This window comes from Scophthalmus maximus, chromosome 6 (genome assembly GCF_022379125.1).
Source record: "Scophthalmus maximus strain ysfricsl-2021 chromosome 6, ASM2237912v1, whole genome shotgun sequence".
In the NCBI taxonomy this organism is placed as follows: domain Eukaryota; kingdom Metazoa; phylum Chordata; class Actinopteri; order Pleuronectiformes; family Scophthalmidae; genus Scophthalmus; species Scophthalmus maximus.
Genome location: NC_061520.1, coordinates 1,155,001 through 1,178,472, shown reverse-complemented (window position 1 = coordinate 1,178,472; position 23,472 = coordinate 1,155,001). Strand labels below are relative to the sequence as shown.

The 23,472-nt window shown below is 42.1% G+C and overlaps 2 protein-coding genes across 10 annotated transcripts in view; both read right to left on the bottom strand.

Moving 5' to 3' along the window:
- Positions 1-836: 836 nt before the first annotated feature.
- On the bottom strand, positions 837-15,584 carry tgm8 (transglutaminase 8). 9 transcript variants are annotated; one of them, XM_047332673.1, is made up of 16 exons: positions 14,501-15,584; positions 12,228-12,398; positions 11,524-11,772; positions 11,322-11,440; positions 10,525-10,653; positions 10,241-10,418; positions 8,346-8,481; positions 6,803-6,912; positions 6,553-6,668; positions 5,771-5,897; positions 5,353-5,523; positions 4,955-5,322; positions 4,483-4,657; positions 4,235-4,398; positions 3,207-3,340; positions 837-2,465 (listed from the first exon to the last, which is right to left on the bottom strand). In XM_047332673.1, the coding sequence occupies exons 1-16, from the start codon at positions 14,526-14,528 to the stop codon at positions 2,318-2,320; spliced, it is 2,523 nt and encodes an 840-aa protein (XP_047188629.1). In that variant the 5' UTR covers positions 14,529-15,584; the 3' UTR covers positions 837-2,317. The 9 variants fall into 9 exon arrangements, with proteins under 9 accessions (XP_047188629.1, XP_047188630.1, XP_035487787.2 ...); XM_047332674.1 differs by having other exon boundaries at positions 4,955-5,292; XM_035631894.2 differs by having other exon boundaries at positions 4,955-5,196; positions 5,404-5,523.
- Positions 15,585-16,357: 773 nt separating this feature from the next.
- Positions 16,358-23,472, bottom strand: part of ccndbp1 (cyclin D-type binding-protein 1) — an 8,136-nt gene continuing 1,021 nt past the window's right edge. Inside the window, exons 2-11 of the mRNA XM_035632260.2 lie at positions 23,050-23,109; positions 22,819-22,898; positions 22,496-22,577; positions 22,053-22,149; positions 21,324-21,397; positions 19,361-19,437; positions 18,729-18,988; positions 18,531-18,591; positions 17,344-17,390; positions 16,358-16,648 (exon numbers count right to left, since the gene is read on the bottom strand). Of these exons, the coding sequence (XP_035488153.2) occupies positions 16,540-16,648; positions 17,344-17,390; positions 18,531-18,591; positions 18,729-18,988; positions 19,361-19,437; positions 21,324-21,397; positions 22,053-22,149; positions 22,496-22,577; positions 22,819-22,898; positions 23,050-23,109 (947 nt within the window). The 3' untranslated portion in view covers positions 16,358-16,539. The remainder of the gene's footprint in view (positions 16,649-17,343; positions 17,391-18,530; positions 18,592-18,728; positions 18,989-19,360; positions 19,438-21,323; positions 21,398-22,052; positions 22,150-22,495; positions 22,578-22,818; positions 22,899-23,049; positions 23,110-23,472) is intronic.

The window sequence follows — 23,472 nt, the reverse complement described above, 5'->3', positions numbered from 1 at the left end:
GGTCCTCACAACGTGAAGGGGCTGTTTGAGGGTTAATACTTGGTTTTAGAATTGGATTTAGGTTAGGGTGAGTGTTAGGGTAAGGCATGTAGTTGTGATGGTTAAGGTTAGGGTAAGGGGACAGGGTAAGGGTCCTCACAACTATAGACAGACACGTGTGTGTGTCTGTGTGTGCATGTAATTCATAATTTTACTAGTATTAACCCTCAAACAGCCCCTTCACGTTGTGAGGACCGGCCAAAATGTTCTCACAACGATGGTGTGGAGCCAAAATTGGTGCTCTCAACTATAGAAAGACATGCTTGCACACACACACACACACATTTACTTAGTGGGAAGTTGTTTTAGAGATAAGTTTATATTTTCTTTAGTTGAGTAGATTTGTACTTGTACTTGTAGATTTGTACTTGTACATCTAATATCCGTCCCCACTCATCCAACCCCGCCCACGTGACTGATGTCGCCACCCTTGTCAAACATCTGTCCCCGCCCATCTGACATCTAACCCCGCCCACACCAAACTCCGCCCCATTCCGCGTGCTGCAGCCAGTCGGTCCTCGACCCACAATACGACGCTCTGTGACGTCTCCCATCGGTTTGTGAATACAGTTCAATGTTTAGCACATTGACCAGTGCCATGTTGGGTTTTTCGGAACCACAAGTAACCGTACTTGTAGGATTTGGGGGCGTGGCCTGACTGAGAGCTGCACGTCCACCTATGAGTTTAACTGCAGCCACTTTATCTGTAACTCAACACAACGAACTGAACCTAGTCTCAGAACTTGCTCTTTATGTTTCTGTCATTTGTAGAAAACTACATGTTTCATTTTCCAGAATAAATTTAAAGATTTTATTCAGAAATAACAGACCAATGAGAAATGAAGTGTGACTATGCAAGCGCTCCCGTCAGTGTTACATTGTTCTTCATACAGTACGTCTCAAACAGAATTTGAATAACTGCATTTCAGCTCAACATCTTTATTGTTCCACAACAGGAAAATTCTTTTTGCAGCAAAGCCTCATGGAAAATAGCAACAACATGAAACATTAACACTGTAAAAACTGTAAACATCCAAAACAGAATAACGCGTCCATCGTAGAAGAAATAAAACAGCAACGACGACCAAGAAGCAGTTTAAAATGTGTGAACTGAGAAAACCCATTGACAGGGTTCGTACGGGGGCTTGAAATCCTTAAAAATGCTTGAATTTGAAAGTTGTGTTTTCAAGGTTTGAAAAGTGCTTGAATTTAGAAGCAAGCATTTTCATGCTTCAATTGTAGCTTCAAACATGACACATTTTAAACCATATAACTCGCATGTGTCCTTTCATTTCTTACCCTTCTGTTATCACGAAAACACAATCTTGGTTGTTAATAGCATTATACCATCTCTTTAAACATATTTATTCGTGGGAAAATATGTAATTTACCACAGCTGTAAGGTGCTGGAGAAGCTTGAAAATGCTTGAAAAAGTGCTTGAATTTGACTTTGGAAAAGGTGTATGAACCCTGACATCCAGTGGAGCAGAAACCTCCTGCCGTTCTGTACAAATAGTATAGTATTGTAAAGTATTGAAAAATGACTGGAGGGATAAAAAGTCACGCAGCAGCAGTTGACCAGCTGAACAAGGAAGTGAATCTTTAGAAGTTTCCACCTTCAAGGGACGACCTGCTTCACTGCTGAGGTGAAAACCCCGTTTCCACGAGTCTTTTCCACAGTCTTGAAGGCCTCACGGGCCAGAGCGCTCCAGTTGTCAGGTTTCTATTTCAGAGGAAAGAGAGCGGACGTGTTTTCATCTTCTGACAGAACCAGCACCGCTTGTGAGGATTGTTTTTTAAAATATCGTCTTTCCACTGAATCACTTTGGTCTTCAGATTAAAAAAAAAACTACCCTAGCAACAACATAGACCATAATGCATTGCAGCAAGAGAGCTGCGGTTTCTTCTGAGGAAAGTTCGGACGAGAAGATTGTTGAGAAGCTGCTTGTCTGCACCCTGAACCCTACGGTGGCCCTGAAGTGCCAATCACAACGACAAGAAAACACAACCACAAATCAAAAAACACAACAGCAAAACAGAAACAGAAACTTTTTGATTTGCCGTTACTTCTTTATTTGCTGTTGTGCTTTTCGATTTGTGTTTTTTTGATTTGCCGTTGTGTGATCTGCACTTCAGGGCCACGTAACCTGCATTTTATTGCTTTTGCAAAAGTCACTGAATGAAGTCAAAGTAAATGGAACCAGTCTGACATGTAGTTACTGTATGTGACATTTTGTTTCCCAGTAAAAGTAACGTGACTCCGTTGCTCCGTTGTTTTCTACGGCGCGACGGTGACGGTGTAGGTGGCCTTGATGTCTCTGAAGGTGGAGCAGTCGATGACGGCCATGAGCGTCTTCTCTCCTTTCTTGTACGGAACGAAGAACACCTTGATACGAAATTGTTTTTTGGGCTGCAGCTCCGGGAGCCTGCGAGCGGCACAAAGGGCGAAGTGGTGAAAATCTACATTTACAACTGTTACGTTTGTTACAGAATTGTACAGTTACACATCTGGATGTTGCAACTTGTTCAGTTCAGGTTTAAACACACTGTTCAAAACGTGTCCGTAACCATAACAACCACGATGATAACTGTCAATATTTGTCACATGTGTGCTCAGTCAAAATGTTGCTCATTTCAGATTTACTGTATCTACACGTCATCGTGCAGTTGCTCCGGTCGTCAAGTTTAACATATGAGAACTTTGACTTCTGTTGCTCTGTTGTTTGTCTTTTTCTTTTCTTTCCATCTCTCAGAGTAAAGTCTCCAAATCCTGTCACTAGAAATTAGACATTTCACCCAAATTTAAAAAAGATTATTCATATTCAAATTCCAAAAAAGTTAAATATATTTAAATTGGTTAACATTGAATTTACATAAACTGGATAAAATAAATGGAAAAAACTAATGAAATAATAAGAAATAAGAGCAAAGTAACAAATACGTTATTATTTGACAGAACATTAAATAGATTTTTCATTTTACTTTAATGCTTTCAGTCATTTATTAGGATAGTTGCCTGAAAAAATCTTCTGGTGGCCACTTTAATTTCTTTTTATTATATATATTAACATATAATATCTATATTTTATATTTATTCCTTTTTCTTCTTTTCATATTTTGTTATTTCACACAAACAATAAATAAATGAATCATCTGAACAGACGTACTTCCACGGGGTCTCGTCCCTCAACAGGCCGCTCCCCGACACCGTCAGCTCGCAGTCCGTCAGCGTCTCGTTCGCCGGGTTCTTGAAGATCAGTTCCACGCTCGTCTCGTGGTTCAGTCTCACCGGACCGGAAACCTGGAACACACAAACATTTTCAACAGGTGATATAAAAACAACAGGTGATATAAAAAATCCACTCAGAAAGCAACCGGATGAAAACAACACTTCACGTCATGCATCAGGAAGAGAGAGACGAGAAAACAAACAGAGAAACAGAAACAAAGAGCTTGTTTCCATGCAAACAGTTTTACAAGGTAAGTTTATGGTTATATCATATTATGTCAGTGTTACGTTATAACAAAAACAGTTTTATCATGTTGTACGTAAAATGTTTTGAGCTATAAAGTGATTAATGTTATTTTTAGGTGAAAAACTCATGTTGGAAAGTTGAAACGTGTGCAGAGGCCGGAGAAATCCATGAATATCACTCATTTACATGATCTGATTGTATACATTTATACATTTATATATATATATATGTATTATGTAAATGAGCTAAATCTCCGCACATGATTCATCCTTCAAACATGAGTTTCACAATACAACAATTTAGAAAATTATCACGTTTTAACATGAAAGGTTTTTACGTGTTGTCTGCTATGACGTAATAGACGTTTGTCTTCTTCTGGTGTGGCAGCAAATACTTTCCAAATAGATTTTAAGCTATTTTTCAGACATGAACTCTGGAAAATGTCTGTAAATTGTGTTGAACGCAGCAGCAGATTGTCCTGGTCAGACGCGTTCACGACAGCAGGAAGGTTTCCGCAACATTCAGGCGGGAGGGAACGCGCTCGTCCCGCCCGCCGTAAATCTTCTGGAGATTTTTGCTGCTGTTTTCTCACATGGACTCACTTTTGACATTTTCCAGAAATTTTACAAGCGTGCTGGAAGGAAAAGTTCTGGAAAATGTCTGGAGCAACATCTGAAGAGACATGGAAACAGGGACAGAGGGTTTTTGTTTCTACTGACAATGATGGACAGGGGCGGGTCGAGCAGCACCACATCGCTCTCAGCCAGATAAACGTCGTCTGGATTCTCCTTGTCCGTGACCACAGCCGAGACCTTCACGCTGTCGCACTGCACCATGTGTTTGTGGTAGGCCGAGAACAGGACCAGGACGGGGATGGACAGACCTGAAAGGAGGAAGAGAAGGAAATGTACAGTCGGTTCAATATCGACCAGAAACTCCACAGCATTCAGAAGAAGAGCTCCTGTACCTTTCCCCGGCTGCAGGATCTCCTCCTTCACCTCGGTCTGGATGTGAGCGACCGCCGAGCCGTTGTACCTCATGGCCTGGACGCTGATGTTGATGGACAGCGGCCGGGCGACGCGGCTCTCGCTCCGCAGCACCAGATCCAGTTTCACGTCCTTACCGTTCAGCGGCTTGGACACCTGCAGAAGATGTGGACGAGAAATATGTAATGCATACATTGATCTGTCCTACACGCAGAACATGTAACTCATTTCCAAGATGAATCGGCCTATATGAGCCTTTCACAGGACGGAGGAGGTGTGACCTCATCAGACGGATCCCCAACAGAAGTTGGACCAGAAACGTTTCATAAAAAAATTAAAAAACTTGAAATTAACATATTTTTTAAAGATTCTAAAAATAAGATCCTATAATCCTAAAAAACATGATTTATTGCTCTAAAGGAAACTTTCTGCACTCAAGCTTCTGTGATTTACCTCTCTGAATCGCAAGGACACTGGTAGTAGAGGAATGTTGTCTGGGGTCGCTGCACCTGCACCTCCAGAGTTCCCCGTCGCTGCACCCGCACCTCTAGAAGTCCCTGTCGCTGCACCTGCACCTGCAGAGGTACCAGTCGCCGCACCCGCACCTCTAGATGTCCCAGTCGTTGCACCTGCAGAGGTACCAGTCACTGTACCAGTCGCTGCACCTGCACCTGCTGAGGTCCCAGTCGCTGCACCTGCACCTCCAGAGGTACCAGTTGTTGCACCTGCACCTCCAGAGGTACCAGTCGCTGCAACTGCACCTCCAGAGGTACCAGTCGCTGCAACTGCACCTCCAGAGGTACCAGTCGCTGCAACTGCACCTCCAGAGGTACCAGTCGCTGCAACTGCACCTCCAGAGGTCCCCGTCGCTTCCTCGTTCTCCCCTGTCGCCGCACCCGTACCATCGGAGGTCTCCATCGCCTCCTCGTTCTCCTCTTCCACTTCATTCTCCTCTTCCTCCTCATCTATGGTGAAGTCCCTGGTGAGGGCGTACTTGAACACATTCCTCTCCTTCTCTGATCCTGTAGATGTGTTCAGCACATGTATGAACAAATCTGTCAGTGAGTTTTCAGAGTGAATTGATTGTGCTGAACTGAATTATCTGCTCCAGGAAGATTCACAGAAGGTCATTAACCTTAAGTCTAGTGCTCCAACAGACTGAACGTACAACTGAACCGAAGACTAATTAAAGTGCATTTGAACAGTGTCATTGTCAGTGACTATGAATCTTTGAACTGTGTGTGGTATGAACGGCTGAAGTGAACGCACCCTCCCGGTGCTTGTAGTTGTCGGTGATGTTCCTCCTCTTTTTGGAGCCAACAGACTTGGTGGAGATGTTCTGACCGACTTTCTTGGTGTCGGAGAAGATTTTCAATTTTGAACCGTCAGCTTTGACCTGACAGGACAAACAGACGGAAACAACATTGATTCACCAAACAACACCAGAAATAAAATAAAATACAATATAATAAATATAAATAAAGATATATAATAATATTTGGCTGCATGGCTCCCTACATGTAGGGGTGTCATTTGGGCGACAACCAAAATGTAACACGCAGTCGGAAGCGTAGTGGAGGAGGGGTACGGCACATGTCCGAATCTGTCCCCTCAGTTCACACACTTTTCCGACCCGTGATCCCGAGTTGTAAAACCACTCAATTCACTTTTAATGAGTCAAAGTTTTTATTTGGCTGCCGACAGTCTTGATGCTGCGCCAACCAGAGCTCCATCTTTTGGAGTTGATCCCGGGCGATCGAACAAGAGAAGATCTTCCCGGGTTGGAAGACGATAAAACAGGTGTAGCTTCATTGCCCTTACTTTACATGGAACAATAATTTGGTGATTTTCATGCCATAAAGTGTGAATTGTGAAGTGAAAACTTAGTTTTCAGTAAAGCCGGCTCAACAGGCTCAACAAGCTGCACCCAGTAGTGCCAGGAAGGTTGAGGTGTCACAATTTGTAGCTCTGCGATAAAAGATTTGGGACGTTTGCATCACGATATTTGTTCTGGATTTCAGTGTTGATGAGGTTCAGCTCTGCTCACTGACCAGCCAGTCGACGCAGTCGGCATTGACCTCAGCGAAGACAAACGGGACGTCATATTTGAGGTTGACGTCCCCGCTCTGTATGGCTTTGACTGAAGCCGGACCACAGCAGAAGATACCTACACGAAGAGAAACAAGTACAACGACAGACGTGAAATAGAAAAACTAATTCTCTGTGAAAGATATTGCGCTTCCCAAAGTCCATAGATTTCATTCTGTTGAATGAAAATTGTCAATAGTCAGAGTTCTTTACCGTTGCTCATCTCCTGCGGTGTCGGATCCAGAACTTGCCAGCCGTCAAACTTTCCATCGACCGCCAGGTCGGGACGTTTCATCCACCCCTCCACCCACACGTGGAAGTTCCTAAAACACAACGGGACATTCAGACTCCAGTTCGGGTTTGGGTTAACCGCAAGGAACATACAGAACATACTGCAGCACTTCAAATTACATTAAAAATTAATATTCTCATGATTATCCATTTCAGAGGAGTTTTATGAAAAGTTCTACAAGTTCTGTCTTGAAAAAAGTTTGTTTTACCTTTCTGAAAATTCATTTTTCTATTTTTTTTTTTAATCGACCACAGTTTGTTACTTTCTTATTAATCTTTTTAGGTTCATAACCGCCCAGTGTCAGCCGGAGTATTAAGGCGTTGGAGAAGCCTGGAACAGCTTCATGGGAAACTGAACCTGGACAATAACCACATTCTTTACTGATTGTGTGAAAATCTGCCACACCTGATGCCAATTGGTGACTTTGGCAAACATCCGAAAACTATGAACTTCAGCGTTAGCCGCAGGTACCGAGCTCTGACATTCTGACATGTTTTGAGAGCTGATAATGAATCGTCAAACCTCGTCTCTGTGATCAGACATGAAAAAAACTTTAATTGCTTCAGAGTATGTGGTTTATTGTTTTTAAATGTTAGATGACAGTTGTTTACCAGTTGATACTGGTGATACACCCAGTTTTTGCTGAGCCACCAAACCAGAGCCTTGGCGCGACTCACCTGACAACTCCCTCTTTGCCTATGAAAGATGTTTTATTAAAAAAAACACTTGAGTTGTGACGAACCACAGAGAAGAAGCCGTGTCAAGCTGCAACAGGCAGATTTATGTCGTACGCCCACTCAACACCAAATGGCAGAGACAAAGCTAGAGACAATCTAGCTGGTGAAGGGAGTCGAGCTCTTGGCAGCTTAAGAGCAAGATTGATGGGTGGAGACCAAACCAGGAGCTAAAAGGATCGTTACCAAACATCAGATGGACACAAACACGACTCTGAATGAATGCCAATGTTTCTAAAATGTTCATTGTATCAGCAATATGATGAACGTCAGTGTCCAAATAAACAGCAGGTTTAAAGTCAAATATTAAAGGGGCAGTAAGTGATTCTAAAGCAACACCCGTTTTGTAAAAATCAGCGAATATATTCCTCACTGTCTGTTAGCTGTCGGGGTTTTCGGCTCAGCACCAGCGCTGTAAATCTAAATCAAAAAAGTGTTGCGGACCGAACCTCACAACACTTTTAAACATCACTCGTCGAGAAGTGCTAGCTGGCGGCGCTGCGACTCCGCGGTTTTGGCCTCGTGGTTAGTGCGTAGGTCTCCCATACCGGCGGTCACGGGTTGGTGGCCCAGTCAGAGCAGTAAAATCACAACAACAACAAAGAGAGAATCGCTTCCTGCCCCTTTAAAGACATAAGTCAAAACGGTGATATTAATGTTGAAGAGGTCTGTGAGCGGTCACCTGAGAGAGAGAGCTGTTTTTGTCAGTTTAGTGAATAAAGCAACTCACCAAACACTGTCCGGGGATTCTCTCTCTCGGACCCCGTAGTCGGCGTGGTACACGTCGATGGTCAGATTGCTGTTGGTGTCATGGGCGGACGAGTAGTTGGTGACCACGCGGCAGGGGATGCCGAACAGACGCATCACTGCAAACAAACACAAACGTCTGGAGTCATGTGTGGTGACTTCTCACTACTTTGCAGCTTATTTCAGGGCAACACTCAGAGCTCACAGCTCTGACTGAACATAAAGATGGAGGACATGACGGCTCCCAAGAGTGAGGACAAATCATCATCATCGCCACCTGGTGTCTGGCAGCAGCATAGGTCATAATCCCGCCTCCTGCATGTTAGTGGATGTGACATGGAACCAAACTAAAAAGTCAAAGTGCATGAATTTTCCCAAAGATGGATCCTGTCTCATGTCCAAGTGTCCAGTTTTCTGGTACGTTTGTTTTTACTTAACGAGTCATCATTGACAGCTGACACTGACTCGCGGTTGGTCGAGAGCGTGTGTGGGCGGGACCTCGATGCCACGGGTCGACACCAACTGATGTCACCAGCACAAGATGGTGGCGCCTGAATCCTGGATATTTTAGCTTTATTTTTGTGCAACGGGAGGACGAGGAGACGCGTTTTTATTTACAGTCTGTGGTGTCAAAATATTTCACTTATTTTCCTGCTCAATAATAATAATAATGTGCTTTACTCGTCCATAAATGAGATCCTGGTGAGCGAAGCTTCATTTTAAAGCATTTCTCATTGGAGACGGTTTGTGTAAAAGTGAAGTGTAAAAAATTGACACACCTCCCGTGATAAACTCTGGGGAGGCAACTGGTATTAAAGGATTTAAGCTACAAATACAGGAGTATCCCAACAAAGTCATGTGACAAATGTCAATACGATGAGTCAGTGGATGGTTTGATGTACTTTTTAAACATGATCTGAATATAGCCAAAGGAATCAATATCTAGAAAATCAGCATTATTCATACTCATTTTGACTTCATAGAACAAATATATATATATATGTATAATTTTTTATGACATTTTTTCTAAAAAAGATATTTGTCGGGGAAAAATCTGTCCTGATACTCAGAATGTTTGTCCTTCATCCTAAATCTTCTGAGACCCAGACATTCTTCATTCATCATACACCCACAGAGACTGGACGCCATGCACTGACCACTTGTTGATCTGTGTAACAAATCTAGAAATCTCCTCAATATATTGAGCTCTTGTATAAATACTTAAATACTGCTTCAGACGTCAAACGTCTCCGTCTTCCTGATTCGACTGCATCAATTTTCCATTTCAATCTTCAATGATATCCAGTTTATAACGAGCAGACTACGAAAGAGAAGTGTTTCTCACCTTAGAAGATGGAACCAGAGAAGACTTTGCTGAATAATTATTTGCTTAATGTTAGAGTGTGTAATATTTAGAAGAATGTATTCACAGAAGTTGAATATATTGTCCATAACTATGTTCATATATGAGTCGAATATAGTTCCATGAGGTGGACCCGACCTCCGTGTGAGTCTCCATGTTTCTACGTCGTGTTGAACACGGTTGTTGAACTAAACGGTTTCAGAATACGTCGCGTTTACTCTGAATTTCAGACGCTGCCAGAAAATGGAAATGGAATCGGCGGTGCGCCACCATAAAGTGTCCCCAGTCAGTCGCTCAGTTGGTTGCAGTTTGCAACTTTACCAGCAGATAACGGCGTAAAAATAACAAAACATTACACACTGGGGCTTTAAATAAATGGCTTCAATCTATTAATAAAGTGTCATAATGTTGTTGGTCAAGTCTGTGATGAGTTTTGTTTCAGACTGAATCAATATTGATCTGTACAGATGTCATACCGAGCGTGAGCAGCGAGGAGCTGGACAGTCAGACGTTACCTGAACACATCACGCCAGCGAACACCCAGCACTGGCCGAACTTGACCGGGTGGCAGTTAATATTCAGCCAGTGCTTGAGGATGGCGTGGCTGCCGCTCCAGTGGGACGGCGATCTCCCGCCAACATACGAACCTCCCCACTTCCCGTACACGACGCCGTGGTCGTCTTGAGAGTTGATCTGGAAGAAAAAAAACGAGTGATTGTTGTGTTGACTGTTTCTGAATAATCACTAAAGGTTTATTAGTTTAGTTGAAGTTTAGCCAAACACAAGGATCCTGTCCCACCATGGCGCTGACCACGCGGCCGACGTAGGTAGGATCGGCGCGAGCGGACACGTCCTCCGCTGGGTTGTCCAGGTGGTTGTTGCTGACGTTCAATATCGTCATACAAATCTTTACCATGTCGTCCTCGAACTGGACAGGAAGAGACAAGAGCTTTGTTTAATTCTCTGTGATATGGTGACATCAGAGTCCGTCTGCTGGGAAGCCCGTCCACTTCCTGCTAACGCTGTGGTAACGAAATTGGCTGCCATTCACCTAGAGGGCAGCACCGAGCTAAACGGCTAAAATAATTACTTGCAGGGTGCGATTTGCCGGGGGGATGCATTGGATTTCCCCCCTTCTGGTCTTGATATCCCCACCTCTGCTGTTAATTTACGTGGAGGGAGATTTGCCGATTAGCACGTGAATCAGGCTAATGTAGCAACTGCTAACTGCTCATGGGTGGCGTTAACAACATCAGGCTCTGGTGAATCCAAATGGCGAACGTCATAAAGTGTCTGGTGGTGCGTGACATCACAAAGAGAAAGGTGCAAATCTCATCTAATTGATCTAGATCTATTGTTTGTGTATGTTTTACATCAAAAACATCGAGAACAGAATTTTTCCCATCTCATAAACGTTTGGTCACGAAAAGTACCTCAGAGTCAAAATCAGACAAGAAATGTACCAAATTACAACGAACATTGGATGATTAGGGATCATAAACCTGAGTTTTATATCTCAATGTAAAATTAGGATTTTTTGAAATGTGTCACTAAAAATGTCAAAGTGGGGGAGAGATGGATGGTTTCAACAGTTACCTGTCCGAAGTCCCAGGACAGGGAATTGATGTAGTTTCCACTTCCTTTGTAGATGATTCCTTGTTCGCTCATCACGTACTCCTGTCTTTCCGCCTCATCAGGCAGAAACACCCCGTCCTCTACGGAGGGGGGAGCAGGCGGATCAGTCAATCACAACCTTGACGGACAGACACAGAACTAGACGGACAGGTGACCGACCTACCGGGACACCAGGTGTTAAAGAGCACAACCAGCCTCGCCAACAACGTGTCCTCGTCCCGGTGACTGGCAGTCAGGATGTACTCTCCTATGGGGGCGTCGGCCGGGGGGGTGATGATCAGAGGCAAGACGCCCGTATGAGGGGCGGAGTTCTTGTGAAGCTCGAGCTTCCACGACGCCTTCGCTGAAGGTCTAACGCTGGGCGGGATTCCAAAGTACGACATGGTCCCGAAGTCCTCGCGAGGTTCTGGACCTGTAGGATGGGGCCGAGCACTCGGTTTTTATCCATCCATCCATCCATCCATCCATCTATCTATATCCATCATTCATCCATCATCCATCCATCATTCATCCATCCATCTATCCATCATCCATCCATCATTCATCCATCATTCATCCATCATTCATTTGTCTGTCCATCCATCTATCCATCATCTATCCATCTGTCCTTCATCCATCCATCTATGTCCATCCGTCCATCCACCAAGTCATCCATCATCCATCCATCATCCATCATCCATCATCCATCGATCCATCTATCTATCCCTCATCCATCCATCTGTCCATCATCCATCCATCTATCTATATCCATCCATCATCCATTGACGCAACCATCCATCCATCATCCAACCATCAAGTTGTTGATTTTCACCATTTTTGTCATTGTAATAATTCAGTTTTAAAAGTTGACAGAGATGAAACACTGACCGGCCATCGCCATGACGGTGAGCGGGTGACGGTCGGGGTTGAAGGGTTGCCTCAGTCGCAGGGTCACGGTGAAGGGTTGACCTCGCCTCACGATCAGCTCCGTCACTGAGATCTCACTGGTGTGGTGTTCAGTGTTGTTGGTCTCAGTGTGGAGCTCCACCCCCTGAAAGACTGACGGAGAAACACAGAACCTCCGCTCATCAGGTTTCAATCCATAAACACATTGTTATGAACGAGTGGAATCAATACATTTGATTTGACTGCTACTGTGAGGACGGCCTGCAACAGTTAATCGATTAATTGATGAGTCATCGGCTTCTAAATGAATCGCCAACTATTCTGATAATCGATTAATCGGTTCAAATAGTTTTTATGGAAAAAAAGTCAAAATTCTCTGATTTCAGCTTCTTAAATATGAATATTTTCTGGTTTCTTTGCTCCTCTGTGACAGTAAACTGAATATCGTTGGTGTGTGGATGAAACAAAACATCATCTTGGATTATTGGTAAACACGATCCACATTTGAGCCACTAGGGGGCATGAACCGCTGTGTGGAGCTGAGTGGAGGGGCGTGGCCTGTTCTCAGTTCACCTCATGAAAACTGGTCCATCATGTGAAAAGGTGCAGTGCTGAAAATAGCGACTGATTTTAACGTCGACTGTATCACACAAAAGATCAAATGTCACTGTAACAAAGAGACGAGCAGAATGAATAAATATAAATATATACATATGTGCCCTGTGATAGGCTGGCGACCTGTCCAGGGTGAACCCCGCCTCTCGCCCAATGTCAGCTGGGATTGGCTCCAGCGACCCCCCGCAACCCTTAAATGGATAAAGCGGTAGACGATGAATGAATGAATGAATATACATATGTGTGTATGTGTGTGTGTGTGTGGGCCAATGGGACGTACGGAGCAGGACACGCCTCCTCCTCAGAGCTTCTCTGGACCAGAGATCAAGAGACAAACTTCATCAGTGACTCTGAACGTCTGAAATCCATAAACACTTTGAACAAACGTAAAACTATATCTAATGTTTCCACTCTTTTATATTAAAAACATCAAGTACATTGGAAGAATTATTTTTCTTTTTTCCGTCCCATAAACGTTTGGTCACTAAAAGTAACTCAAAGTCAAAATCAGACGAGTGACTGCTCAATACAGTGACTGCTGTTAAATAATAAAACATAAAGTAGTGCATACATAGAGTACAACTGTAAAAACATTGGTATTTTACCTTTATTCAACCAGGAATATTCCCTTTGAGAGACTGGAGTCGCGGCCAAGACAGCAGCTTTAAATAATAATCCTGAACATTTGGATCATAAATCTGAGTTTCTATCTGATTTTGTGAAATAAAAAACAAAATAAAGGTTTTTTGAAATATGTCACTGAAAAAGTGTCAAAGTTGAGTTGAGATGGACGGTTTGGTCCAAAGTCCCAGGACGTGGAGCTGATGTCACACGGGTTCATATTTCAAAGCTGCGACGACGGTTCGGATCATGATTTCTCACCAGATCACAGAAATCACAGGCGACAGGTTTCCTCTTCGCCTCACAGTGTCGATTCTCCTGCTCTCTGGCCTCATGTTGGTTATGAAACTGTCGTTGAATATGTTGATCAGTGTTTTTAAAAAAAGCTCTTTATGGTTTCGGTTCCAACTCATCGATCAGATTTTCCAGAAGCGTCAGGTCGTCTGAGGTCAGAGCTCTGAGCATCTAGAATTCTAATTATGTATTTGTACTTTTTTATTCAATATATTTTTGCCTGTTTTACTTTTTGATACAAGCTGCTATTTCAATTCAATTTAATCTTATTATTATTTTTTTCCTTAATTTACTTTTATAGTCTCTGAGGATTTTTTAAAATAGTTTCCTCTTTTTCTTATTGATATATTTGTTTATTTGGAATCTGTTCACTTTGACTTTTGTCTTTTTTGCCTCCAGTTTCCTCATTGCAATCTGGTGACACAGCGTTTCCCTGTAAGTGTGCGTGTGTGCGTGTGTACTTGGGGAATTTTTTATGTGAAACACTTGTTACATTTTGTTTTGCATGAACAGCTCTCTCTCTCTCACACACACTCACACACACACACACACACACACACACACACACAGAACTTTTCAAACAGCTCGAAGTTGCAGGTGTAGAAGAACTTGTTCTTACAAGTCGTGAATCCTCCCTCACCTGCCGTGACGCCACCCTTGGTGTGGAGACTCACACACAAACAAGTTATGATCATAAAGTTGATCATAAGAACAAAAACACTTACTAGATTCTTTAACCAGCTCGTCCGTCATGGTTCCAGCGGCGTCTCTCTTCTCGTACAGATGTCAGAAGTCGAGCGTCTGATGGCCAGCGAGCAGCTCACTGACGACAGGTGAGTCGCTCTGATGGACTTCATATGTACCTGCTGACAAGCCCCGCCCACTTTCTTCTAACTAACCCATGTGAAACATGCGTGACGACCTGGAACACCTCAGAGCAGTTATAATGAGTAATTATTATTGTGACTAAGACAATGAAATGATGAAACACAGAAACTGAAGTGAACACATACTGTACCTGCCACGAAGGTCCAGAGGACGACTCTGTTCTGCTCCATCAGAGCTGAACGGATTCTACGGAAGAACACGAGGGTGAAAAGGCAAAAGAGAAAAAACGCGCTGCGTCTGGAGGATAAAGTCAAAGTTCTGGAAAAAAAAAATGGAAAGTTTCTAGATTAGAAGTCGAGAGATTTGATCAAACTACTGACGTCGGTGCACAAAACGCCTGGTGTACAGTGACTTGGCGAAATTACTCTTCAGATTCAGTTTTAGTAACGACTCATCACGAGCTGCGGCTCATGAACAGTGTCGAGATGCGTCGGCTCCCGGGAGAGTTCGCTGTCTGTTCAGAAAGAGAAGAAACGTGAAACTGTAGCTGCTTTGAGGGAACCAAATTTGTAAAACCAAAAAGACCAAAAATTCCACTTTATTTTCGAAATTGCTCAAATATTCTTCATGTGATTTAGTTTGACTTTGTTCTCAACAGTTCCACTTTATTCTCGAATGACAAAAGGAAAATAAAAATCTTTCTCATCTCATGTTTCTTACGATGTCACAATTCTCTTCCAAAGTGCCGATCAGATGAAACTTGAAACCCAACAAAAGACAAACGAGTCGCCTCACGTTCGGCAGAACGACTCAATCTGGACAAGAAAGAGCCGCATCTCAGTCAGAGAAGGAAAATCGCGCACTGCCCCTTTAAAGCTAGTGTGTAATATTTAAGAGAACTCATTCACAGAAATTGAACATATTGTCCATAACTCTGTTCATATGAGTTAAATATAGTCACATGAGGACCGACCTCGTGTGAGTCTCCATGTTTCTACGTCGTGTTGAATACACTTGTTGAACTAAACGCTCCAGAACACGTCGCGTTCACGTTGAATTTTCAGATGCTGACGGGAACAGGAGATGGAATCAGTGGTGCGCCGCCATAAAGTGTCCCCTGTCGGTCGCTCAGTTGGTTGCGGTTTTCAACTTTACCACCAGGTGGCGCTACAAAAATGACACACTGAGGCCATTACAATTATTTTACAGTAAAAACTCTTGACAGTTTTAATTTCTTTCAACCGACAGAACCATTTAAGTTTGGCGACTTGGGAGCAACTGACAACAAATCACATCATCACCTTCAGATCTATCGGCAAATATGAGTCTATTTAAAAATCTAGTATCTTAACGATTACAGAGAAACATCAGCGGTCGTCTGACGTCACGTCTCACATCCAACATTCTCTCTTTCAGCTCCTGGAGGTTTGTTGCTGAGCAGGAAGTGAACACCGGGTTTTCTGTTTTTCGAGACTTTGAGTCTTTAACAAACATGATCTAAACTGTCAATTAATATTACGGAGGATTCATTTGACACAATGACGTTCTGTTGTTTTCTCGCTGTTCGACAAGTGATTCTGGGGATTTAAGAGACTTAAAGAGTTACTGTCCCCCAGGCAGAGAGAGTGAGTGTGTGTGTGTGTGTGTGTGTGTGTGTGTGTGTGTGTGTGTGTGTGTGTCTTTGCACGTGCGTAGGAGTGACAAACATGCGGAAATATGAAGTCATATAATGACACTTCTTCCCACAAAAGGGATCATGTAGAGGCTCGTCCTCTTCTTTAATCATTTGATGTACATGATGAAATCCACATTTCGTGTCACACACACTGGCACACACACACACTGGCACACACGCACTGGCACACACGCACTGGCACACACGCACTGGCACACACGCACTGGCGCGCGCGCGCACACACACGCACACACATGCACACTAGCTGTCCTGCTGAATGATGTCTTTGGTTTTCTGCAGGTTGTGGTCGACGGCTCCTTCTAAGAACTGAACCCAGGTCAGCTGTGACTCCCCGCACACGTGACTGGACCTGTCGAGGCAGAGGGGGGTAATAACAGATAAGATAATATTAATTCTCAAAATATTTACACCTGTAGAAAGGTTTTAAATCTGGCTGAAGTAAAAGTTCATTAGCAGGAAGTTTAATTAAATTAAGAAAATTAAAGACAAGAAAAAAAGAAAACGAGATTTACTGTACGATGAACTTTGGTCAGATTGACAGACGCACAACCTCCCACCAGCTTCTCAAACCACAACCGTCACACGTCTGAATCACTGATCCACGTCTCTCACTCTTTCTACCTTCCATCGGCCTCGATTTACACAAACTGAACGCTCCACAAACCTACTGAGGAAAATCTTACGTTTCAAGATGTGAAAAGAAGAATAAATAATAGTCATTGCGTTTGAATCGCTGCTTTCAGACACACACCGAAGGTTCTGAACTTTTCCTGAGGGGCTGAATGTGGGGGAAAAAATGTTGCTCCGCACATTTTCAAGAACTATTCCTAATATACAGTAATATTGTATATTAAACATGGACGTAGTCACCAGGTCCAGAAAATGAGGCCACTGCTGAAGAGCCTGAAACCTGTATTCTGTGTACTGACCAGCGGAGGGCGACCCATGACAATGTGACTCTACTCTACATTTTCTGTATTGGGGGCGTGGCTACAGTGTGATGGACAGCTGGAACCGTCCAATGGAGTTGTCTGTGAATCTCACCTGATGATCTGCAGAACTTTCTTTAACAGAGCGGCCAACGAAGACACCTGGAGAGAAACACACCTTTCATTTCATTTCATACATTCAACACTATACATTCATACATTTAGAGATATAAATGTGTGACTGCAAGAGCAACTGTAAAAAAAACAAAAAACAGAATGTAACTGACCTGGTTCTGTCACCTGACAAAGTACAAATATCTAGATGTTTATTAAGTAAATATTATTTAATAAATGAATGATATCAGTTATTTTGTATAATATTATTATAAAAAAGAAACATTATATAGTAAACATATCACATCCTGACTGTGTCTGATATCATGTAAAAGTCATGGTTTCTCCAGAAAGTTGTTTGAGATGTTTCATGTGCAGATTTATATTGAAATATTGATTCTTCCAATTCCGACGTCACCTGCACCAGGAATGATCCTCATATCAAAATACTGATATTTAAACTCAAGTTATTTGGGGTAAATGTGTATTTTATCATCAACAGTACAAAGTGAATATCTGTCATCAGGATCATCTGAATAACGTCCGGTTTCCTTCCGCCGGTCATATTCACATGTGAACTACAGCTCTGTGGTTACCGTAGTGACAGTGGCAGGTACAGAGAGTGTATTGCTACAGCGACGTTTATCACCGACCGTGAGAAAATGTTTCACCAGACGAGAGAGAGGTCGAGACGGATCACAAATCTTTGGATTCACGTCCGATTACACTTCAGTCTGGAAACGCAAACATTTTTCGAGACCTGGAAATGACTCGACTTCTAAATTAATCGCCAACTATTTTGATAATCGATTAATCGGTTTAATTGTTTTTTTTGCTCAAATAGTCAAAATCTTTCTGTGAGTCGAGATGAAACGGGCATATGAAAAAATATCACCGTGTTCAGTCGCTGCCAAGAATCTGTCGGATTGCTAAATATCACGGCTGCCACTCATAGTTATTTTCATCATCGATTAAATCTGCAGTTTTTTTCTTCTTCTTGATATATTGGTCGATGATTAAATTAATTAATATTTCCCCCAAAAAGTTGTTAAAACGTTGGCCACAAAAATGCTAAAACCCTCAGGAGTACGAGTGAGACCTCAGTGTGTGTGTGTGTGTGTGTGTGTGTGTGTGTGTGTGTGTGTGTGTGTGTGTGTGTGTGTGTGCGTGCGTGCGTGCGTGTCTCACATGCTCCTCCACGCTGCTGTAGTCCATGGGCGGGTACAGGCAGAGAGCCAGATCGTCAATACTGAGGAGGAGAGAGAGCAGACCTGGTTTCAGGTGTGTCACCACATTTTTCTGAATTTTGTTTTCATTCCAGCCGCACAGAAACATTTCCAGAAAAATATATATTTTAAAAAAGGGCGTGTGTGTACCCGTCCCTACCCAGGGCTGAGCTCTTTGGTGATGTCGGCCAGGTCGTCGAGCTGTGACCGGTTCTGAGACGTGGCGACGTCGGCATTGGCTCTGATGGCCGACGTCAGCTTCCTCAGACACGCCGACGACGCCTTCATCAGCCCCTGGCTAGGACCAATCACGCGCCGGTCCTTGTCTGACCAGTACGTGTCCTGGTTGCCGCGGGGTTCCTCCCCCTCCAGGTCGTCGTCGAGGACGTCGCTGAACGGATCGAGGGGCTCGGACAACGCCTGGAGGGGGGGGGGGGGGGGGGGGGGGGGTGTTTCACTATACTCTTCTTCTTCCTCTTCGCATTAATATCATTTTGTTTTTGTTACGACAGAAACATGAATATTTCTCTCCTCTGCACAGTTGTTTTCACTCATGTCGCTTGGTTTGTCGTCAGATTTCACAATAATATAAAATCATTTTACAATAATTCCTTATCAGATTTCCAGTGAACTGGGTGGAAGGACAGAAAATGAAGCAAGACAGAATCCGTGACATGTTGGTGCAGATTTTGGATTATCACATTTACTAACTGAACAAGGCCCCTTCTCCTTCTTCAAGCCTGTTTTAAAATAAACGCCTGTGTGTGTGTGTGTGTGTGTGTGTTCGTTCACCTGTTCAATTTCCTCGATGGCGTCTTTGATGACTCCGATCTGAGCTGACAGAACCACCAGAACTGCTTCTTTATTATCTTAGGGACAAACAAACGCTGTGAATAAAATCTGACAGAAAACTATCTAATTTAAAAAAAACTGAAATACAAAGATACAAATCTTCAGGAACAAATTCAAACTGACTCTTGAAGAGGCGATACGATAAGATGAGGAACATGAGATAAGATAAGAAAAGTAAGATATGATAACAACGGGTATTACAGCAGCCACAAAGACAGAATGAGTTCCGGTAAAATACTAAATAAATAAAATTAAATAGAATAAAAATGATATTAATAAAAACACAGAACATTTATTTACAGGAGTGACAGTGCAAGTGATGCCATAAGCAAGTCTGAGTATCATATGATGCGATTATGACATTATACTTCAGAGTTATCTGCATTAACATGGAGACATGGAATATGATGTAGAGCAAATGTAAAAACATAATATTATTCACAGAATGTGACATCGTGCATGAATGTTCATGTAGTCCCACATTACCAAAAACACACACAATATTAGTTTCCTTAACGGCGATACTGATATTATTTTCTGATTAATCAATCAATCATTAATTGAATTTTGTAAGAAAATTCCCCATTTCAAGGTTTTCAAACTTTGGACTTTGGCGTTTTACTTCATAACTAAAGTAAATGAAGAACTGAAAACCGCACGTTTTTTTAAAAATTTCCTCTAATCTAACAACTCATTTGACCTTATTATCTGTCGTTCGGATAATGTTCATAATTAACCATAAACACCCTGATGAGGATTGTCAAAGTCAGATCCTGTGAACGTTTCAACATATTGTAATTTGACAGGGAACATATTTTTTCTGAGGAACGAGTCCGATTGCGACATGTTGAGGCCAGTTCGTTCTGCAGAAAAACTCCACTTATTAATCTGTGTGAATCCATCTGATGCTCACGACTGTACCTCTGATATACGAGTCAAAAATCAATGATCCTAAGTCGCTTCGCCGATCTAAATTTGGCTCATGATCTGATTTCAGAGGAATCGATCAGATCGCAGCGAAGTTTCTGAGCAGAACATGGATTCAGTGATGACTCAAATACAAGACGACAAAGAGTGTTGCATTGTGGGTTGTATGTATTTATGTTGCTAGGCTAGCGAGTAGGGACGAGTAGCGAGACGGACTCTACCTCTGCTGGTCCAAGTCAAAGACCGGATCTGATATTTTTAAAATACATTTAATTTATATTTGTCTTTTTCTGACATAAGACGCTCACTTGTTTTTTGTTTTTTTTTGAGGCAAAAAAGAAAACGTGATTCAGATTATGGATCGTGATTCTATCCCAATGGATCATCATATGATATTTTGTCCAGCTCAACCCCCCCCACCCCTACTTTAAAATATGTACGTTATTGTATGTTAAAGTCGATTTGATTTAAAATCAATTAAATCAATAACCCATCGTCACAAAACAAAAACACAAACTTTGTACCAAATTTATTACAAAATAAAATCTTTTACAAATTCACAGAATTTATCTTGTCTAATTTAAATGTTATTTTCATAATTAATAAATAAAAATAAAACTTTACATTAAAATGTTCCCCATTTATTGTTACACTATTGTTTTTAATTTTTTGGTTTGATTTTCTGTTTTAAAGGAGAAATATTCTGCTTTATAATTTTTCGTCTTTCCTCCGAGTCTTAGTTTTTTGTGTATTTAAAAAAGTCTGTGTCTAAAGAAATTTGGTTTTAATAAAATAAAAAATAAAAAAATGAAAAGAAGAAACAAGACTTTATACACCAACAAAACAACATCACCACCTGCAGGTGGATCTCAGAACTGCAGCTGTTACACCAAAACTTGTAGTGCGACTTTGAAAACTGTAAAATTACAGTAACAGACTCAGGATTTTAATAAATCTGACAGAGTAAACATCTGACCTTGTGGCAGCTGGGGGAACTGGTCGCAAGCCGACCACACGCTTCCCGTCGACGTCAACTGATCCTGGGACAGACTGAGAGGAAAGAGGAGGATGAGAAGAGGAAGAGGAGGAAGAAGTGGGATGAACAGAAAACAGAGAGAGAGAGTTTGTGTTTCGCTGAAAACAGAAAATACAAAACTCCTACAACTTAAACATTTGAACAACAAGCAGGAGAAACTGTGCCTGTGAAATATCAACATCATGAATTCATTTCATTTTGATGTTGTTGTTTTTGTTTTACAAACCTGAAAATTGCTTTTTTCACAACTAAACAGGAAATGATAATTGTGTAATATTTAGAAGAACTTATTCACAGAAATTGAAAATATTGTCCTATATGTTCATATATGTATTGTGAGTTAAACATAGTGTGAGTCTCCATGTTTCTACGTCGTGTTGAACACGGTTGTTGAACAGGGTTGTTGAACAAAACTGTATTTTGTTTTATTTGTGGGTAATTTGTCTATTTACATGTTTTCGTTTTTGAAATTTAAGCGTCTTTTTCTGTGGATCAGTGTCAAATACTTCATTCAATGTTGTACAAAAATTACAAACAATAACGTGAATATTTTTTCATAAGCACTGTGCAAAGAAAAGTGTTTGCATTGCATCACATGCTACGAGCTCGAGCTTACAGAACAAAAGTGCTAGTCACACGTCTGGTGTGTGTGTGTGTGTGTGTGTGTACCTCTGCAGCGGTGAACTCAGGATGACCTCCACCAGCTGAGCGACTCCGTCCAGAACCTGCACCGTGGCGTCTCGGACCTGTCGCCGCAGAGTGATGCCTGAGAGTGTTTTTTTTTCTGATATTAATTATTTTTGCTTCAACTGTTTTGCTAATAAAGAATGAATGCTAAAATATATAGATAAATAACTCCATGGTCTACATTTTTACATTAAGACGTGTTTTATAATCTGGCTGATAAAGTTTTCTCACTTTTTTTTTTCTCAAGAAAAATGAAAAGCTCCCAGGAAACATTGTGATTCTTATCATAAGAATCCAATAGATATGAATTAATTCTGAATGAAAATGTTAGATTAGGGTCGACATCTGGCCTCTTCCCAAAAGCTGTGACCACTGTGACCCCCGATCTATTCTCTTCAGTTCTATCTGTTCCTCCATGTTGTCACCTTGGCTCTTTGGCAGCCAGTAATACACCGTGGACAGCGTCAGGACACTGTTCAGGATGGAGTCCGCCAACTTCTCTCCATCCTACAGAGACGGGAGGGAAGAGAGAGAGAGAGAGAGAAAGTTCTTTACACACCACTGCACAGTTCTGTCGTTTGTTTCGCTTGATGGTGCCCGAGATCACGTCCAAGCTGTAACGATGACTGAGACGCGGTGGAATCAGAGTGTGTGTGTGTGTGTGTGTGTGTGTGTGTGTGGATGAGATGAATCCACTAAATGTTGCGTAAAGACTTGAGCTTGTTTTGACGACAGGCGACAATCTGACCTGTTGCGACGGCAGTGGCGGGTTGGAGAAGGCCAGGCTTAGTTTGGTGGCTTCCTGAGACACGACCTTCACCGCCTGGTCTGAGGACAGAGGAGACGGTCACTGTTAGATGGTGATGACATCCAGGCTAACAGGATGATAAAGTAACTAATATGACTCAGGGACCTTAGCAGAGAAGAGTATGAAAGAGAATGAAAGAGAAAAGGACAGTAATGAGAAATTAAACTCAACTCAGCGTGTCCCAGAAGTTGGAGAGGTCGAACTCTCCGTCTGATTTGTTGGATTCTCCGTCTGAAGAGGTCAAAAATCAGCATCTGGTTAGAAAATGTCTTCTTCCTCTTCCAGGTTTAATACTTTTACTCGACTGTCAGAGGACGAACAGATTCAAGACGTCGCTTACTTTATGATTAGTCAAATTTCCCCATAGAGGGAAAAATGAAAGATTATTTTATCTTCAACGTCTGAGACGTCGGAGGAATTCACTTGAAAAATTCTTAAAGTAACATCACATCACATTTTTATAACTACTTAAATGAAATAATCAAATAATTAATTTGTTATTTCAACAATTATCTAAATGTTGAATACATTTATTGAAAGCGAAACATTCAGTGGTTCAGCTCCTTAAATGTGTGGATTGCTGCTTTTCTCTAT